Source organism: Propithecus coquereli, unplaced genomic scaffold (assembly GCF_000956105.1).
Source record: "Propithecus coquereli isolate 6110/MARCELLA unplaced genomic scaffold, Pcoq_1.0 Scaffold435, whole genome shotgun sequence".
Taxonomy (NCBI): Eukaryota; Metazoa; Chordata; class Mammalia; order Primates; family Indriidae; genus Propithecus; species Propithecus coquereli.
In genome coordinates, this window is record NW_012150119.1 from 1,442,526 (window position 1) to 1,461,372 (window position 18,847).

The window sequence follows — 18,847 nt, forward strand, 5'->3', positions numbered from 1 at the left end:
TGGGGCTACTACGACGTGAGCGGCCAGTACGACAAGGAGTTCGAGTGTAACAACAGCGAGAGCGGCTACCTGTACTGCTGCGGCACCTGCTACTACCGCTTCTGCTGCAAGAAGCGCCACGAGAAGCTGGACCAGCGCCAGTGCACCAACTACCAGAGCCCGGTGTGGGTACAGACGCCCAGCACCCAGGTGGTGTCGCCGGGGCCCGAGAACAAGTACGACCCGGAGAAGGACAAGACCAACTTCACCGTCTACATCACCTGCGGGGTGATCGCCTTCGTCATCGTGGCCGGCGTCTTCGCCAAGGTCTCCTATGACAAGGCCCACCGCCCTCCGCGGGAGATGAACATCCACAGGTGAGAGCGCTGCCTGGGCCGCCCCACTGTTCCCGTGGCCTCACCCTCTTAGCATGCCTCCCTCGTCCCCTTCACTGTCGGGCATCAGCACACCTCTCTTGACCCTCTTAAGTTACTTCCACCATCGCTCCTTTAACATGCAGCAAATCAGAGCTTGCTTGTACCCTCTTCCCCATTTCCTCAGAACCGGGAAGGCATGCTTTGGTGGCAGGGGGATTTACAAGACGAAGTAAGAATTGGTAGAGAGCATGAAGTTTCAGGTGTAAGAATTTTACAAATTCTGTAATCCTGGATGCGGATCCAGGGGTCCGTTTTCACGGCATGTGGTCACTTTGGTGTAGGTTCTTGTGGCATTTAGTTTTTTGAGTCATATCAGAGTATTATCTTCGGTATAGGAAACTGACCGATGTTGGAACCTTACTGAAAAGAGTACCAAGCCGGGATGTTCCCCATTGTTAGGGATAGGGGTGATATGGAAAGGATGCCTCCTGCGGGAAGAAAGAATAAAGGTTCCTCCGTTCCATGTTGACCAAGCACAGATGGTGTCTCTTCATTGCATCCTGCGAGTGGGATGTTTATCTTTCCTGCTGAGACTGGAGGACTTGTTCTTTTAAACCTTGTAGGCAGAACTCTCTGAGTTAACAGTTCTTGCCTGTGTTAAACCTGGTGGGGCATCTTTCACTACTTACATTGGGGAGGCAGTGGGGGCTGCCTCCTACTAAAACTTATGCCAAGAACTCAAAATATGGTAGTTCATGGTTCCACTCACTGCACTGCTCTGGCTGCCCATGAGCGCTTTGGGAAGTCAAAGCCGTGGGGACGACAGGACCTAGCCTCTCCTGAACTCTAGGAATGACACGCCCAGGGTTAGCTCTGCTTCCAGTCCTCTCATGATGATGAATGGCTGGATGTGGTTCTACAGAGTCCTTTCAGGGCATGAACCCTGCCCCAGGAAATGCCTCCATTTCCGGTGCATGGTGTGGGCGCTGCCCTAGTAACCACAACCCCCCTGCCCTCTCAGACTGCTGCTTGTGAGTGGGCCCCGCGGGCTCTCCACTGACCCGTCCACCCTGAGCTCATCTGTGCATCCTGCTTGCTATCCTTATAACATGAAATCTCCTTCCCTCACTGCTGTGGACATTAATCACCCCTGCCTTGCCAGAGAGAGAGAAAGGCAGATAGAAATTTCTAGGCATGCTGAAAGAGCTGATTTTTTTCTTTTTTTTCTGCTTGATACTGTGGGTGTCAAGAAAAGACGATACTCCCTGGAAGGTTTTATTGAGTCAAATCCACAAAGTGTGGGTACTTCAACCTTAGGTGCTGGAATTGGAGTGATTCCAAAAGGAGACCCGTTCATAAGCCTCTCATCACGCTAAGGTGCTACCAGCCCCTCTTCCACCCCCGGCCATCTCCTGGGGAGTGTAGTTTTGCTCAGCTTCCTCTCTTGTGCCTGGACTGGCCCCGGCACTGATGGGGGAATTTTGAGAATAGTCTGTGGTTGACTTGGCTCTGAAATGCAGAGGACAGGTGAGGTGGCAGGAAAATAAGGGCAAGCTGCTCTTTCCTTTGAGTCTCGTCTGGCTGAGGACTGTCTCTCTTGGCTCAGCTTGGAAAGCAGAGGAGTCGTCCAGGGATGGGCAGGGGCCTCCTAAAGCAGATGTGCTGGCCTTTGTCATCTGTCCACTTCTGCCTCAAGACTTGGAGGCTTTTCTCCTTCCCCTGCTCCTGTGGTCCCCACCTCTCATCAGACCTTCTGCTCTAGCCATGGCCTCTTGCTGGTTGAGTCCCACAAAGCTTTCTTTGAGTTTCTCTCTTCCCTGAGCCATTGTTCTCTGCACTGAGAGAAAGCTGCCCGCTACCCTGACCCTGCCACCTCATACAGAGTTTATTCGTCATCGCCTGGAATGATACAGAGGGTGATGTCCTCAGATGCTGGCAGCAGGCATCTTTGGATGCTGGTGTTGACATGTGACCCTAGAGAGGTAACTGTCCCTCTTAGTGTCTTCTCCCTTCCTCACCACACTGATGCTGCCTACCCCAAAAGAGGGCGACACCATCGGGGCAGTTTCTCTCTGGGGTAGGGGAAGAGACCTAACCATGGGATGGGAGATGAATTTCAGGCCTCAGAACGTTATGCAAATTTGGGATGTTTCTCCCTCAAGTTCACCTCCTGATTTTATTCAGTTCACAGCCTCTCTTCCAGCAGCTGCAGTCTTGCCTGATCAGTGCTTTGGAAGCCATCGTATCTGTGCTTGCTGGGTAGGGGACAATGCCTGTCTGATGTGTGTTTGTGGTTGAGGGAGTCGCAGGGGCACAGAGCACGAGAGAGCCGTGAGTGACCTTGGGCAGACCTGGGAAACTCCCTTTTCAGCTCTGGGTAGTTCGGGCACAGCAGTCCCCGCCCGACCTCTTGCTTCCGAGGCGTGTCAGCGTGAGTGTGAGCATTGCTCTTGGACGCCCGGGTGTGAGTGTGACCACCGCTCCTCTCACTTCGCTCACACCTCAGAGGCCACTGCTTGCCCTTCTGGGGAGTATTTTTGTGCGGACAGTGTTGTCGGGGGAGCGATACGGGTAGGGAAAAGGAAGGAGTGATGGAAAAGATAAACATTCACGCCACCCTGGCTTTTCCCTAGGGGAAACGGGGAGAAGAGAGAATGTACACTCTTCAGAGGTCAAGGGAGCCGGTGGGGTGTGCGTTCAGTTACATATTCCTGAAATAGTGCTGCAAAGACGTTTCCTTTCTAAAAAGGAAAGAAAGAGCTTATTCCAGTGTGTGATCCTCCCTGCAGGTGGTAGTTGGGCAAGCAGGGGCTGAGTCTGAGGGGTTTCAATGAAAAGGGCCTCGTTGGAAAGGGATCTTTGTGGAGTGTAACAAGGGGTGAAGGAAAGGGATGGGCGGTCTGCCTCTGTCTGCCCCTGCACACCCATTCCCCAGCGCAGGACTTGCCTCGATCCCCCCACCCCTGCAGGGAAGAGCAGATTTAGTCTTTTCCAGAAGCGTTTAGACCTTGCTGTCATGTTTCTGAGTGAGAAGTCAGTGTCTATAGGGGAAGCGATCAGCCCTCTGGTGAGTCTGACGGCTGAGCGGTGAGCGCCAAGTCAGACCCAGCCGCTGGACCCTGTGGAGGGACCAGAGGCAGAGCTGTGTGCTGGGTGTGGAGAGCCACTGGACAGCCGTGCCCACCCTTCCCACTGGAACCGGTTTCCCACCAGGATTCCCACCTGCCCTTCTCCTTCCTTTAAACTGCCTAGGCCCAAGCTGACCGACTGCAGACATCCCACCAAGCTCAGTGTTTCCCCAGTGGTTTCTGCACTGCTTCCCTGGGGCTGTCTGTTCAGTGAGGGCTACCGACGCCCCCAGGGCATGGGCTGCGCTCAGGGATGGCCCAGGGGGCTGCTCCTTCTTGACATTCAGTTCTGAGCTGTCTCACATTCAGACCTGTTCTTTCCTCTTCACCCTGAGTTGATTCATTAGTGTCTTGGAGATGAGAATGGTTCTGAGGGAGGAACTGCGTGGTTTTTTTAAATGGCTAATTAACAGATGGGTCAGGAAGCTATTAGGATGCTGTCGACGCAGTTGGTGAAATCAGAGCTGCCCTGTGTCCTCCCACTGCCTGCACAGGGATGGAAGGGATGAAGGAATGTGGGCGGGGTGGGGGGATGCTTAGGGGAAGAAAAACCTGGGTGGATGCCATCAGGAAAAAGGAAAAGTATTAGGAAGTGACCCTCCACTGTCAAGAGGGTCCTTCATCTTGGGGATCTCTTGTGTATTTCTAGAGGAGGCCAAGGGAACACTTGGTTCCACCTTTTCTCCCTTTAGAAATTAAATACATGCCCAAAGAGCTCTGTTTTTTCCTTCCCAGGCCACATAAGTGCAGTAGCAGGGCCACTTTACTGGCTGATTAAGTGAGTTCTCTTTCTAGGTTCCTGGGCAAGGAATTGTCGAATCACCCCAAACACTGGATTTTTTGAAGCACTGTGGGCTCACTATAATGAATTGATCTAAACAGAAAGTCAACTTGTTTTTTTACTTCAAATGTAGCAGTTGGAAGGAAAGAAACAGAAAGCATCTTGCCTTGGACTGAAGGTCTTAGCCTTGCCTGTCTTCCTTTTTCTCTGAGTTAAAAAAAATGCATGTAAGGAAAGCAGGGAAATTGTGGAAGAATTTAAGAAGGCTTATGGAGGAGGGGTTAGGGGAAGGATGCCAGGAAGACAGAAAGAAGCAAAGATAGCAAAAGGAGGAAAGCAGTCAGGTGAGAAGTTGACTGCCCCCACTAAAGGGCAAAGTGGCATTGCCCACTCAACCTTCCTGTTCCATGGGCTTGGTTTTGTCCTGACTCTAGCAGACACATGCAGGCATTCACTTAAGAAACGAGCCCTGCTCGCCTTCCCTGGGCAAGATATGTTTCAAACTATGCAACGTAAGCTTATGAAGCACATGTTACCTTTCACACATGAGGCTAGCAGTGTTCATTCCTGCTTTAGCAGGGCAACCATGCAAATACTTTTCCAAAATCCCTGGACTTGGCGATTCTCCTAGGTCACGTTGCTCAATGTCTTCATGTTCCTTTCCTACCTTGCCCCAAGCTCAGAAGGGCTGCACGCCTGTCCCTTTCTCCCCTCCTACAGCCCTGCCCGAGGCATGGAGCACATTCATTTTGGGAAACTGACTGCTAAAATACCAAGAGTTTGCCCACAGTTCTAGGCTGCCAAGACATAGCAAGAGAAAAAAGTCATTGTTTTAAATTGATTTTAATGAGAGATCAGATTGTGCAGCCGATTCCAATCAGTTGTGCAGGAACCCATGGTTAAGACAGCTGAAAAAGTGAGCTGACTGAAAGAGGTTAATTCACTAGCCCCAGACAGACATGCCTATGGATATGGAATAAAAGGGAACGACACCAAAAGAATCTTTGTTTCCGATTCCACTGTCTGATTCCTCGGAGGCATGGCAGGATTGTATTTAGGTCTTAACTTTCTGGTTCCATTTCTATAGTCTGCGAGCATCTCTACCACGTGCTGCAACTAGCACACTGCTACAGGCTGTGGGAGGTCACCGCCCTCCTCCTTCCTTGCTACCCTCCCCTCGTTCAAAGTCATGCATAATACATTTTTGAAATTATGGTAAATTCAAGTACATTTTGTCTTACAGTTTTGGTCATGTCTGACAATATATCTCCTGTAGAACCACAAAATGATAGTTTGGACGTAGAGGTGTATAAGATGTCTCAGATTGGTGGTGGGGAGGAGGCTTTGATGGAATATATGACGACCTAGACTAAATTCATTTTTTACCTTCTGTTGTGATATTTTTCCCTTCTTTCTCTACTTTGAGAAACTCCCATCCATTATTTTCTCCTGAGTCACGATTATGACCTCACCTCTCTAGCATCTTTCTTTGCAGATACTATAGGTAGAGACAAGGGCTGGGTGGGAGGATTCACCAGTGAACCCTCAGAGGGTCTCGGCCCCTTGGCCTTGAGCCTTAATCAGGCTGAATTCTAAAACCATTCGGAACACATTGCTAACTCACTCTATTATTATTTTTTGTTAATCTCTAGAAGTAAAACCAAAATCTTCTGAAAAGTCAGGGTAGTACATTTTATTATTTTGTCATCTATTACAGAATCATAGCATTTTTATCGCAGGCAATTCATGTACTCTAACTCTCTACTTTTGTAAGCAAGGCAGCTGACATCCAGAGGAGGCCAGATCACAATGCCAAGGACCCCTGGCTAATGGGCGAGTGAGCTTGAACTAATAGCCCAGCTCCTGTGTCCTAGTGTCTGGCCTTGTCCTGTCCAGTGAAAATCTGTTCTGCTTTACTTTATGCACATGTCTTAGTTCGTCATCACCAAATAACTTTCGGATCCTTGGAGATGTGAGTGACAGCCTTCTCTTTCCTCTTCCTTTCCTGCATTTCTTTAGCCCCTCCTAGTTCAGTGTTTCCATCTACTAAAATGATTTCTGTTGTTCTTCCCTGGTCCTTTTGCAGTTTCTTCACACTCCTTTCTAACGGACAATAACCTGATCTAGGCATCATCCTTTAATAAGATCTGAGTAATGCAAACCATTGAAGAAGGAAAATACAGCACAAGCCAAAGGGTTGCAGACCAGAGCAAGGAGTTGCTGCACAAAACAGAGGGCAGAGATCTGTAATTAAAAATGCAAGCTGTGAATGCTTTCTCTCTCTCCCAGAGATGGGCGGAAATGCTGAGACCTACCAGATCAATAAGGCTCAGCGTTACCAGAGGCCAGGGACCTGCAGCCAACCCTCGGCCCTGTGTGTGCGTGATTCCAGGGTGATCCTCCAGGGTGGCTCCCTACACGTAAGATAGCTCCATCAGCCCCAGAAACCCATTCACTGGCGCCAATTGTGCCCTTTCTCAGCTCTGAGCCAAGATATTGCAGGCTAACGAAGCTGGAAATTTGGATTTAATCATTATGTGCAATTACCCTCTGTGGCATGCAGTCTGGGGGCTTGCCTGTAATGTGCCTGATTCTTCCTTTGAAGGAACCAGGGCATGCATACCCTAACGTATCGCCCTCCCAAGCAATCACCTTGGCAGGCCGCATGCTGATTCTTCTCCAGAAAGTGTTTCCACAGTTCCTCTCTTGGAAGTACTTTGAAAGCCCATGGCATGTCATTTTGACTTTCTGTAACGGAAGCATATTTTTATCCTCCTAGGGTAGACTTGATTCTTGTAAGTAGTGTAAGTCATGGGGCTGAGTCCGATGAATGAAATAGGTGACCGAAATCAAGAGGGCCTCCAGTAATGAGGCCTGTGCTCCTAGGAGCTGTGTCAGCTGTCTCCGAAGGCAGGAGCCCAAAAGAGGCGTGTCAGAGAGCAATGAAAGGCAGCCCTGCGCAGGAGTGCCCAGCAATCCACCGTGGCCACTTTGAAGGAGCCGCTCCTGACATGGAAGGATAATTACTGGCCGTAAGAAAATCAGTTCCATGTTATATCCATGTGTGGGCAGGTGGCCAGGCTGTTGAGAGGGGGGGAAAGAAGTGGATGTGCAGCAAACATTTCATATAACTGCCAGAAAGTGTGAATAAAGTATGTGTCCCACCTTTCCGCACGAGATAGGAGACAGCTCAGTTTAGCTTCCTGGTTGATACTGAAGGTAAAGGGATAAAGGGACCTAGTTTCTTTGGGATGCATGGGGTCAGAGCCAGGGTGTTCACTGTGCACCCCCAACCCCTTCTTTCTATCCCAGGACCATTGTCTCTGCAATAAGTCAAAGATGAAGTGGAAACATTTGCAAGCCCGGAGCAGGGCCCGTCCATTCCTAATGTACATTACTGCCCCACTCCCACCGCCAAACGTGCATTCATTGGCCGGGACTGATTACAGAAATGGAGCGAGGATGGGGCAGGCTGAGCGTAAGGGCAGGTGACGAGGCCCAGTATTTGCAGGTGGGGAAGCAGCCGGCTACGCTGTTGTTGTGGTGGGATGACATTCCTTCATCTCCATCAGGAGTCAAAGGGTGATGGGGGCTGGGCACTTGCATTGCTCCTATCATACGGGGCGGGGCACAGTCTCTACAGGCCGCTCTTAGACATGCTGGGAGGAGTCAGTTCCACTGCCAGCCCGGGAAGTCCCCCTCAGCTCTGCCTGAGTGTCAGGAAGGCGGGAGCTCTGCCTCCCAGGAACGTATACAACCCCATCCCCCGTGCAACCCCAGAGAGCTGGAGCTGGGGAGGACTTGTGGTCCTCAATTGAAGACTCAAGAAAGTGGGAAAGGTTGTAGAGAGACAATCCTAAGAGTTCTTGTTCTCAAGAACTCTCCCTGTACCAGCTCCCTGCTCAGCACTTGGCCTGCAGTGTCTCACTGCATCTCTCCATCACTGCTCTGAGAACAGGGCCCCATTTTATACATGAGGAAACTGACTCAGAGAGGCTTAGTAACTTGCCCAAGGTCACACAGCATTGCTGGTTTCCATCTTTCTTGGGGTCCAGCAGGGCAGCTGGCTCTCACCTTCCTGGATATAAAGGGGTCAGTGATACTCAGACAACTTAAGAAAGCAAAGAGCCACCTTTGCCCTGGGACAGCTTCCCACAGTAAGGGACTGAGAGGATAAAAGACCTACCTATCAGGGTACTGTTGGACCAGACCGACAGACCCCACTTAGATTGTATGCAGGGCAGGAAGGTGCCCAGAACACTGAAGGGCTCTTTCAAGAATAGATTATATTGGCTGAGGATAGTGAAATACAAGGATAAACAATACAAAAAAAACGTGAAAAAACAAAAGAAAAAACACCCCGATTTTACTAATAATTGAGAAAAAATCGATAGTATTGAAAGAAGGCCTAGGCAATTCTGCATGAGTCCTGGCTTCTGAGTAGTGAGGGGCGTAGAGTAAGGGGCGCTAGAGAGCAGAAGCGATCTGGGAGAGAGGATGGACCTCAGGCTATTTCCAGTTTTAATTACTGAGGTGTTCAGCTCACAAACAGCTTCATTTGTCACAACTCCCCACCCCGCCCCATTTGTAGCAGCTAGCACTGTACGCACAAGACACAGAATTTTGGCCAACTCACTTCCGCTTCCCTGTTCCAATTTTATTCTTTTCCTGTTTCTATTCTCCTAGCTGTGCTTCCTAATTACCCACTCTTCCCCTGTGCCTCTCTGTTTCCTATACTCTCAAGTCCGCCGTTCCGAAGGGCACATAAGCAGGACGGAACCCTGGAATACCCTGATAGCCTGTGTTTTACTCTCGGGCAGCCAATCCACAGCAGGCTATCATGGGGCAGTCGGCAGCCACTAAGCTCACAGTCCCTGGTCTGCAGCTCCTTGCCAGGGGCACCTGAGCAGGAGACTCACCGCTGATTGAGGTGGGCGTGGGAGCCATTTCAGTAGCCTTCCCCAGGAACCCGGAGTTGCCAGCACCGTCTTCAACCTTGTCCCCTTCCTGGCTCATGCCTGCTCCTAGTCAGAGGGGCACAAGAATCCCTGGATCCTTCTTGCCTAAAACCACCGTCCTACTCTCAAGACCCACGGAAGCAGGAGTCCCGGCGAGACTCTGGGTGGCTAGAACCTTGGCCCTCTTCCCCGATGTTTGGGAGAAGGGTTGCTGCTTTCTACAGGCTTCACAAACACTCTCATTATTCCTTGCTTTTCTGGCATTTGGTCTCGTGTACTGTTCCCATTAGCTTCGGCATTAAAGTCTCATTACTTAGGACTTCTGTCCTCTGGACATATTCATTGTTCCCTTAGCCAAATGTCCTCTTCTGGGAAGTGTGTTTTCCACCCAAACATCCACTTCGTCCCTTTTCTTTTGTCCTTGCTGTTCCAGTGGGGAGAAATTCGAACCCTGGGAAGCCTGGATGGGGGCAGGGTGGTGGCATCTCAGAGCCCCTTCCAGAGCCCATCCACACCTCCTTTCTGAGGTTCTGGGAACACAGACCTTTGCTAGGAGTCAGGCAGGTTAGGGACAAAACCCCATCATACCAAAGAAGGGAGCTGCCAGGAGAGATTTTCTGCCCCAGGCCTGGTTTTAGCCTCAGATGCAATCAGTGGGGAATTCTGACCTTAGTCACTCCTATTCGTCTGAGGGTGAGGCTCACGTTAGCCCACGTCTCTGAAATGACAGCCCACGCGGCCCACCTACACGCTGAGCCCTCTGCAGAGCTTGGGGAAGAATCTAGATTCCAGCCTCTCTGACTTTGTGCTGCATCCCAAGAAATCTTCCTGAAGTTTCCCTTGAAAGATCCCAATAGGCTTGGATGACGATGCATGCGGTGGGCAACAGCGCTTTCCTGTGCTCAAATAACCAAGAGCCAGCTTCTTACCCACCCTAAGCCTTTGGGAAGACAAACAGCGGGCCTTTGAGCAAAGGATCTGTCGCATCTCTTTCTCTCTCTTTTAAGTCGCATCATTAAAATGTTTCTCCTTGTTACTTTCGCTGTTTTGTCCACTGCGGCTTCTTCTCCATCTGTCTGTCTTTTGATTCGTGTTCATTTATGCCGAGTTGTGCTCCTTCTCCCCTCTCCCTCTGCGTCTCCTTCTTGAACTTGTCCTGTTGGAACTTCGTTAAGCCGCATCAATTCAGACGCCACTAATTCAAAATTTATCCAGATTGGACCCAGGCGAAGTTGTTTTTCTCCTCTCTGTCTGATAAAAAGCTGCGATGAACAGATGAATAGCTCGCACGAAACTGCAAAAGATTGTGCAGGGCACGCAGACCGCGGAGGACAGATTGTTTTCAAGCAGGCTCTTCATAGACAATCGGCATGCTAATTGCAAATCATTCTTATCTGTTCGATAAAGTAGCTCTTCGAAGATCTATTTTATTTTTTTAGTCTAGTTTGAAATCCCGCAATGACCTGGGAAGCAGTAAAAATGCATTTCCCTGAAAGTGTTTTAGAGGTTTCAAGTCTGTTTCATTGATTGGGATTAGCCTGTCCCCATTTCCACTGAATTGGTGATGCTTGACTATAGGCAGCTTCGAATCCCCTTTTTAATTTCCTCTGGGGGCTGCAGCTAATTTTCCCTCTTCTTGTTTCTTTTCTTTCTCTCTCTCTCTTTTAATTTCTCTGAGTTTTTAGAATCCAACAACTCTCTCTCTTTGGGCTTTGAGCATTGTGTTACGTATCATGCCACAACCTCGGGGACCCGAGGGGTCAGAGGTCCGGAGGCAGACTTTGCACAACTTGTCCTGTCTCTGGGGGATACGAGCACTTTGAGCTCTGCCTTTGCCGCCTTGTGGTCCTCTCTCAGGGGCTGAAGGAGCCACTGTTTGGGTTGAGGGGACGGCAGGACGCCTGCTGTGGGATGTGACGGGAGACGCGTAGCCAGTACCTCCACCCCTCACAGAAAAGGATTTTGCCCTCCCTCTCTTTATCTTATGTGGCTCTGAAGGAGCATCTGGCAAAGTCCTTTTTCTCTTAAAAGTGGAGGTTGTCCTCCATCTTTCCCCACCTGAGAGCATTTCCTGGGAGCTGAGCTAGAAGGCAGTGGTTCCAGCTTGTGTCACTTTCTGTCCCCATGACATGAGCGAGTCCTGCAGCCCCCCAGTCTGTTGCCCTGGCTATGGGATGCGGGCAGTGCCATTGTGGAGGTGCGTTCTCTTCTGGACCATTTTGTCCTCAGCACACCTGAAAGACTCGGGACAGCAGAGTCTACGTCTGTACTTACAGGGGCAGCAGCCCCGGGACGCGGGAGGGCTGCATCTTCCTTGCACACTCCACTCAGACAAGGACGCCACCTGCAAATGGCCTCACGAGAATGCTTGCTCTAGCATCTTCGACTCAGAATTGCTTGGTGGAAAGCGACATACGAGGCATTTTAGTGACTCTCCTTCTTGACGCCAGCTTCCCCTCCTCTCATGCACGGCGAGCGAGTGGCTACCTGTGCATCTAGGGCGGGGCTGCTCCTGCCCCAGAGGCAGTTGGTCTATCATTAGGATGCAATTCTGGTTGATTCTCAGGGGGCCTGACTTCTTTGGCCTGGGATCCACTCACTGCGTCCTTTCTTCTGCAAGACAGCAAAGCATCTCTTTGAAGACAGCAGTAAAGGCCCACATTCAATCTTCCCTTCTCCTGAATAAACGTTTCTGTTTATGTGTCTGTCCTCATGGGGCATGGTTTCAAGTCTTCATGCCGGTGCAGAGACTGTCCACCTGGAAGTGGAGTTATAATTCTATACTAAGACCCTGAATGAGATTGCCAAGAGCAGCATGTGTATCTCAGTAATTCAAATACAATTTAAAGATCTGAAGATTTCTTCTGGGAAATTCTTTGGTCTGCAGCCCCATGCAGGAGGTTTGCTTTGTGGCAGGGATCCATCTCCCCCCAGCGCTGTGTCAAGAGGACAGGAGTGTTTACCTGTTTTGTTCGGACCTGTAGTCCAGTGCCTAGAGTGGTGCACGGCACAAAGTAGGTGCTTAAGAAATATGACTGAATTACTGAGTGAAAGAACAAATGAATAAGTTAAAGTTGGTAGGATTTGGTTGGTCTTTTTTATGTATTCCACCCTTATGATGGTACTGCAGTGGCAAAATCATGATAATGTTTATAAATCATTTTAAAGAAGGGAAAAGGGAAGGGGGAAAGGGAGGGAGAAGGGAGGAAAGGAAAGAAAGAAAGAAAAGAAAAAAAGGGAGGGAGAAAGAAGGAAGAAAAATTTAACCGAGTCCTTTACGGAAGATGTTCACTGGCCAGTTTGATCTCTGTTCTCCTGTGCCCTGCTAGAGTTCTGGTTTGTTTTGCTCACACTGTGAATCCGTTTGCTTTTCACTGGGACTTCATCTCCATGCTTCCTTGCAGGCTGTGGAAGCACAGTCCACGGTGGCCTGAAGGAAAGTGACAGACACTCTCCTTGCACGTGGCTCTCGACGTCCAAGTTCAGGGGTCAGCAGGGGTCACACATGGTGTGTGACCATGTGGATTTCTGTCCTTGGGCCTGAGTGGTGGAAGATGTGGGAGGTGGCTGGTCCCTTCTAGGATGGCCCATGGCCACAGCCATGCCATGTGGCCACACCAAGAGCTTTGCCAGTTGGTGTAACTGAGTCAGTCCTTCAAGGCTTCCCTCTTCTGCCTGTGCTTTCATTATGGTCCTATAGGCTGAGCCTGTGTAGACATTAGGAGGTTGTATCTGGATTTATTTATTAGTCAAATATTTATATAGTGCTTACTAGGTGCCAGGCTCTGTTCTAAGTACTTTACTAATATTAAATCATTTAATCTTTACAATAACCCTAAGAGGTAGACATTATTCTTTGCCTTGTTATTTTGGCCTTATTTTTTTAGTGAAGAAACAGAGCCCCAGGACGCTTAAGTAGCTAGTTAACGATCACCAGTGTCCTAAGTGGCTAAATGTCCAGCACTCCAACTAAGGCTCTCTGTTCTGGAATTCCGGTGTGTAGCTAATAGGTGTTTCCTCCTACATTTTTGCCTCACCTGTAGGTTTAGGTCTGTGTCCACAGCAATTAAAGAAAATGACACCAACAATCACAGCAACAACAACAGCAACACCAGCAGCCCATTTGTCTCTTATACGCAGGTACACTTCACTCATCTGTCACCTGGTTGGCCATGTGGCCTTGCTAACAAATCTTGGTAGCGTTCTTGTTTGCCCGGTGTCAGATGGTAGCTGCAGTTGACACATCCAGGTCTTTGGTTAATTCTCAGACAAGCAATCCAAGTGTTTCTGAAAAGTCCAGGTTTGATGTTGATGCTGCCCAGTTTCCCAGGCCTGGGGGCGTTTCCTTGTGATGCACGAGGTAGGAATGGAGTATTGGAGACGATGCTGTCAGGAGTAAACTGGGGCCCTGGGGAATGAACATCGGATCCTCCCTACCTAGCTGCGGCTAGTCGGCGGCCCTGGGCAGGCACCGTCGGGATGGAGCGACTCGCCCTGCTTGCTTGAGAAACAAAGCAGGTGGCCGTGCCCTCCCTCGCTGAGTCCGCGATATGTATTGGCCATGATGAATTCCAATTGTGCTGGGGACAACTCAGACCTGCAGAACAGCTCGATGCAGATGCACAGACATTGTTAGCCCAACAAATGAGATCTCCACATCCATTCGGGGCCTCTCCGTATGAGGAGAGCAGTCTTGTCACACACAAAGCCAGCAGCTGTGGTTTTCAAGTGGACTGTGAGAGAACCAGCAATAGGGGGAACTAAATTCAGCCATTCTCCTTGGTCCGTATTTATTAAAAATATGTTCATTTCAATTGTCCTGAGTGCATATTTTAGAGAATAAAAGCAACCGATTGTCCAGTGGATGAGCATGAGATGAGGTTAGAGAGGACACCAGCCATCCCTTGGGTGTCAATGTCAAGTAAAAGTTCAGTTATCTGGGACTCAAATAACCAGAATCCTTTATTTACCTGGAATAAAGTATCTACACCCTACTTTCAGGAGACGTACAGGAGAAGTAGCTATCAGAGATTTACCTAAAGAAAATAAAACCAGAAACAACTTCCGTAATCTGTCCTGCAGTTGTTATATGAACAGCTCCATCTCTTTCCTAGACTGTCTACATTTTACTTAGTTTTTTCTCTGTGAACTGAGGATTAGACTGATGGCCCTCTAACGAAGAACCTTGAATTCTTAAAAAAAATTAATTATATTCAGGATACTCAATTAGGCAAGAATGCTTTTAGAAAGTTCTTCAAAAACAAGAGTGTTCTCATTAGTCCTTAGGAATAGGCACATTAACCATAGCTTATTCATGGAATAGTTCATCTTTTTGGCCTTTTATCATACTTACCCAAGAGCATCAGTTTCTTCCTACTCCCCCCGAAAAGAGAAAGGACATATGACTAAGGCTCTAAACTATCCAGTCTGCCTTGCTCTTGGTACACAGTGACTTACTGAATAATAGCTAAGCTCATTTCCTCCCTTCCGCAGCATGTATATGGCCCAGAAACCCAGAGACGTGGCAGAGACAGAGGTGGTTTTCATCTGCTTCACTTCATTGAGCAGTGGTGTTCATGGGGTCCTCATGGAGGGCCTATTAATTCAGATTAAAAAGACTTTCCAGATGAACTAAGGGGCCCGAGGTTCTCCACTTGATTTGCCGGGACCTAAGTTTTACCACCTGTTCAACGAGTGAAGATTGGGACAAAAATTTCCAAGTTTTTTATTTGGTGCTCTTTTGCCACATTTGTGATCAAATTTGGAAACTCTATGAAGTCCAGGGACCATAGTAGCCAGACTACTGGGAAGAGCTTGGTAGAACAGGCCTCTAGCTCCTCATTGGCCTCCTGCAGAGCCAGTGTCTAGTGAAGTTTATTGGTGTTCTGTTCAGCATTTCATCTGACAAAAAGGTTGACTGCTAAAATAGTGTAAAAAGTTTCCAAGCTGTTGATGTTAATGACTCACTAAGGTGAATAGAACTGAGCGGTTGAGCCACAGCAGAATTCTTAGATCTAGGTAGATTTTTCCACTGAAGATTGAGCACTCTTTAAAATTCTGTGTTTGGACACTATTTCAGGGATAGAGTAGGTGAAGAAACAAATGTGATTAAGCGGATGGATGGATGGAGGGAGAGGTGGATAGAGCGTCGGATGGAGGGAGGGAGGGATGAATGGAGTGTTGGATAGATGGATGCCTGGATGGGGAGTGTTGGAGGGAGGGATGAATGGATCGAGTGTTGGATGTATGGAGGCGTGGGTGGATGGATGGATAATATAGTAGAGTATAATCGGCCAATATAGTTTAACCTACCTGTGTTTGAAATCTGAATTCACCACTTGCTAGCTGTGTGACCTTGGGTAAGATAACCTAACCTCTAAAAGTCCTGCTTTTCCCATCAGTAAAATAGAGCTACTGATAGCATCTACCCTATAAGGTCATTCTGAGGATTACATGATCTAATATATGTAAGAGTTTAGCACAGTGTCTGGCACGTGATGATCACTCAGCAAATGATAGCTTTTAATTTCCCAAGCAGGCAAGACTATGAAGCAAAGTTATGAACAAGGTTTTGTTTATTTTTTCTATTGTTAAGGGAAATCATTTGCCATTTTAAGAAAGATTTCGTGCCTTGAATGCTGGTGGCAGCACATCAAAATGTTGACTGGACTTCGTCCCTACAGATGTTGAGATAACTAAGCACTTAGGGAAATTCAAACACACTTTCATTTCCTTGGGACCACTGGCAACATTAACCAAGGTTTTAAGCAAATAAACAATTGACGTTGACCTGAATCACTCAATTACTAATTGTTTCTCCATGCCCACATATTAACTGGCACTTGCTAAATTAGCAGACCCAGCTGGAGGGACCAGGAGGACTCATTAAAGCTGACGATTTGTAGGAAAGTGAAACTTATGGAAGAGGCAGTGCCAGTGAGCAGAATGCCCGGCTCGAGTCAGAAGGCCTGGATTTAAATATCTGTTCCGTCATGTTCCAGTACTTGAATTAGTCTGAACCTTGGTTCTTTGTTAAAGACTGTGGTCATAATAGCTGCAAAGGTCACAGGGTTAGGATGAAAATTGCCTGGGACAAGACAGGTGAATGCATCTAGAAATCAAGTGCTGTCCAGATGTAAGATAGTATTTCCATTATCCAGATGATTAATATACAATACCGAGTACAGAAGAAAACAAAAGTTTCCCAGCCGAAATGATCAGAATGACTGTTTTCCCTGATCAGATTTGCTGCCCAATTAATTTACTGTCCCTGCTCGCTGTGCATCTGAGAAAGCCCAAGAACACAGGAGCAGAAGGGGCAGCGAATCCAGGCGATAATCCAGATGATTCAGGCAAAAGAGTTCTTATGTTCGATACATCAGATATTGCAACAAAGGCGGCCGGTGGGTGTGGGGGGGCTGGAATGACAATGAGGGTGAGTCTTCAGGTTCCTACATCGTGCACATCGGTAGTCAACTTGGGAGGGCAACAGGGGCCCTGGGTGGGACGGGGCAGCTCCCGCTCTGCCCGGGCACCGGGCCAGCGACTGTTCTGTCTGGACCCCTTGGCGTGTCTGTGTGTCCTTCTCCCTCCAATTCTCTTTCCCTCCCAGTGTCTCTCTCTGATCCCCTCTCCCCGTCTCTTGTCTTCTGAATTGAATTGTCTCCTCCTTCCTGCTTGTCTGTCCCTGTCTCTCTCTGGCTCTCTTCTCCGAACCTCTCCATCTTTCTCTTGCTGGGAGTTTCGACCCCTCTCTCTCTCTCAGTCCATCTGTTTGGCTCCGTCTCCGCTTTCTCTCCTGCTCTCTCCACCTGTTTCCTTCCCTCTCTTTCTTTCTCAACCTTTGTTCCTCGGCCTCTCCCTTCCTCCCTCTCTCTGTGTTTGTCACCGTCTGCCTGTCCCTGCTGCACTCTCAGGCACCGAAAGCCGCTGCCCACTCTTTTACAAAATCCGCTTCACTGTTCCTTGGTGACCAATTTTCTTTCCTACGGTTAGAAAGTAGCTCAGGCCTTAACCCATTTCCTCTGGCGTATCCGAATTAATTAGGTGAGACCAGGCTCGCACATTTCAGAATTAGAATAATATTTATCGCGCACCCTGGAGAGCAGGGGTTGGAAGATGGAGAGGAACCGGAGCAAGGAGGTCGGTTACGAAGCTGAGGAGAGCGGCGGGAGCTGGCAGAGGGGCTGGCGCCTGAGCCATGCACGGGGTCTGGGGATGAGGGTCGCCTTCCCAGGTGCCAGAGGGCGCTGGGAAAGGAGAGGTCATGGAGCATGTTCAGGAGGGGGTGGGGCACCAGGGCCATTCCCCTGACCACCATGCTCCTCGCTGGGACAGCACGTGGTGGAGCCCCAGCCCCCAGGTAGCCCATGGGGCAGCCCTCTCTTCAGAAACACCTTTTCTTGCACATCACCACCCCCGCACTTGGTGGCTGTGCTGCCTAGCTCAGCCCAGCCCACGGGCGTCCGAAGCTCTCCCCGAAGAGAGGATGCATTGTAGGGTTCAAGCCTCTCTTCTTCCTCTGGTGACCTAGAGATGGGGAGATAGCCTTGCTGGAACCCTCCGTTCAAACCCATTCTCCAGCAGCAAGGCAGACCTGTGCACCCTTGGGATGCCCTGAGCCCGATGGTGCTCAGGAAGGCGGCCGTCCAGCCGGGCCCGGGACAGTGCCGGTGTCCTGCAGGGCTTCTCGGGAGATGGGCACGGGGAGTCTCCTCAGCCTGGGATAGGGAAGCTTGGTTTGAAAAATTCTTTTCTGCTGGATCTTCCTTGGCCAGTCTACTCTGGAACTGCCATTTAAACTGTCAAGTGGACAAAAGTTTGCCGGGCAGAATACCCCTCAAGGCTGTGGCAGGGTCCACCGTCATTCCTTTCTCTGTGTGTAAAATGTCCGGGTAACGTGCCAAGACCTGAGGATGCAGTGATGACCCAAACAGACAAGGCCCCCCTTCTTTGGGACACTCACTGTAGTGTCTCCAGACCCCCTGTGTCCCTACGGCCCAGCCCAAGGCTCAGGAGGCCTTTGTGGAACCAGATTGTGTCGAGGGTTAAACACTTACTTCGTTGGGCACTGTGTGGACATAGATCAGGCTTTCTCAGCCTCGCCTCTGTTGACATTTGGGTTTGCTAGTTCTTTGTTGTGGGGACTGTTCTGTGAGTTATAGGATGTTGAGCAGCACCCCTGGCCTCTACCCACTAGATGCTAGTAGCACCTCCCTTCTCGGTTGTGCCAACCAATCAAAAATGTCTTCGGACATCACCACACCTGCTCCAGGGGGAAAGAAGCACTCTGTTGAGAGCCAGCGATGCAGATTTATTTAGTCTTGGCTTACCGAAGGCAACGGATTCAAACACATGACTCCATGCTCTTTCATAGGCACCAGAGAAGTAAGAGTCTTTGTAAGAACTTGGGAGGCAAGAAAAAGAAAGAAGAATAATAGAATTTTTTTTTTTTGGTAATAGCTTTATTGAGATGTAATTTATCTACCATAAAATTCATACTTTAATTTGAAAGTGTATAATTCAATGATTTTTGTATATTCACAGAGCTGTGCAACTGTCACTGATACCTAATTTTAGAACATTTTCATCCTCCCCGAAAGAAACCCCACATCCTCAGCAGTC

General features: G+C 49.1%; 1 protein-coding gene across 1 annotated transcript in view; it reads left to right on the plus strand.

Annotated features, from left to right (window-relative positions):
• SHISA6 (shisa family member 6) overlaps positions 1–18,847 on the plus strand; it is a 279,906-nt gene that overhangs the window by 1,221 nt on the left and 259,838 nt on the right. Inside the window, exon 3 of the mRNA XM_012653929.1 lies at positions 5–356. Coding sequence (XP_012509383.1) covers positions 5–356 — 352 coding nt within the window. The remainder of the gene's footprint in view (positions 1–4; positions 357–18,847) is intronic.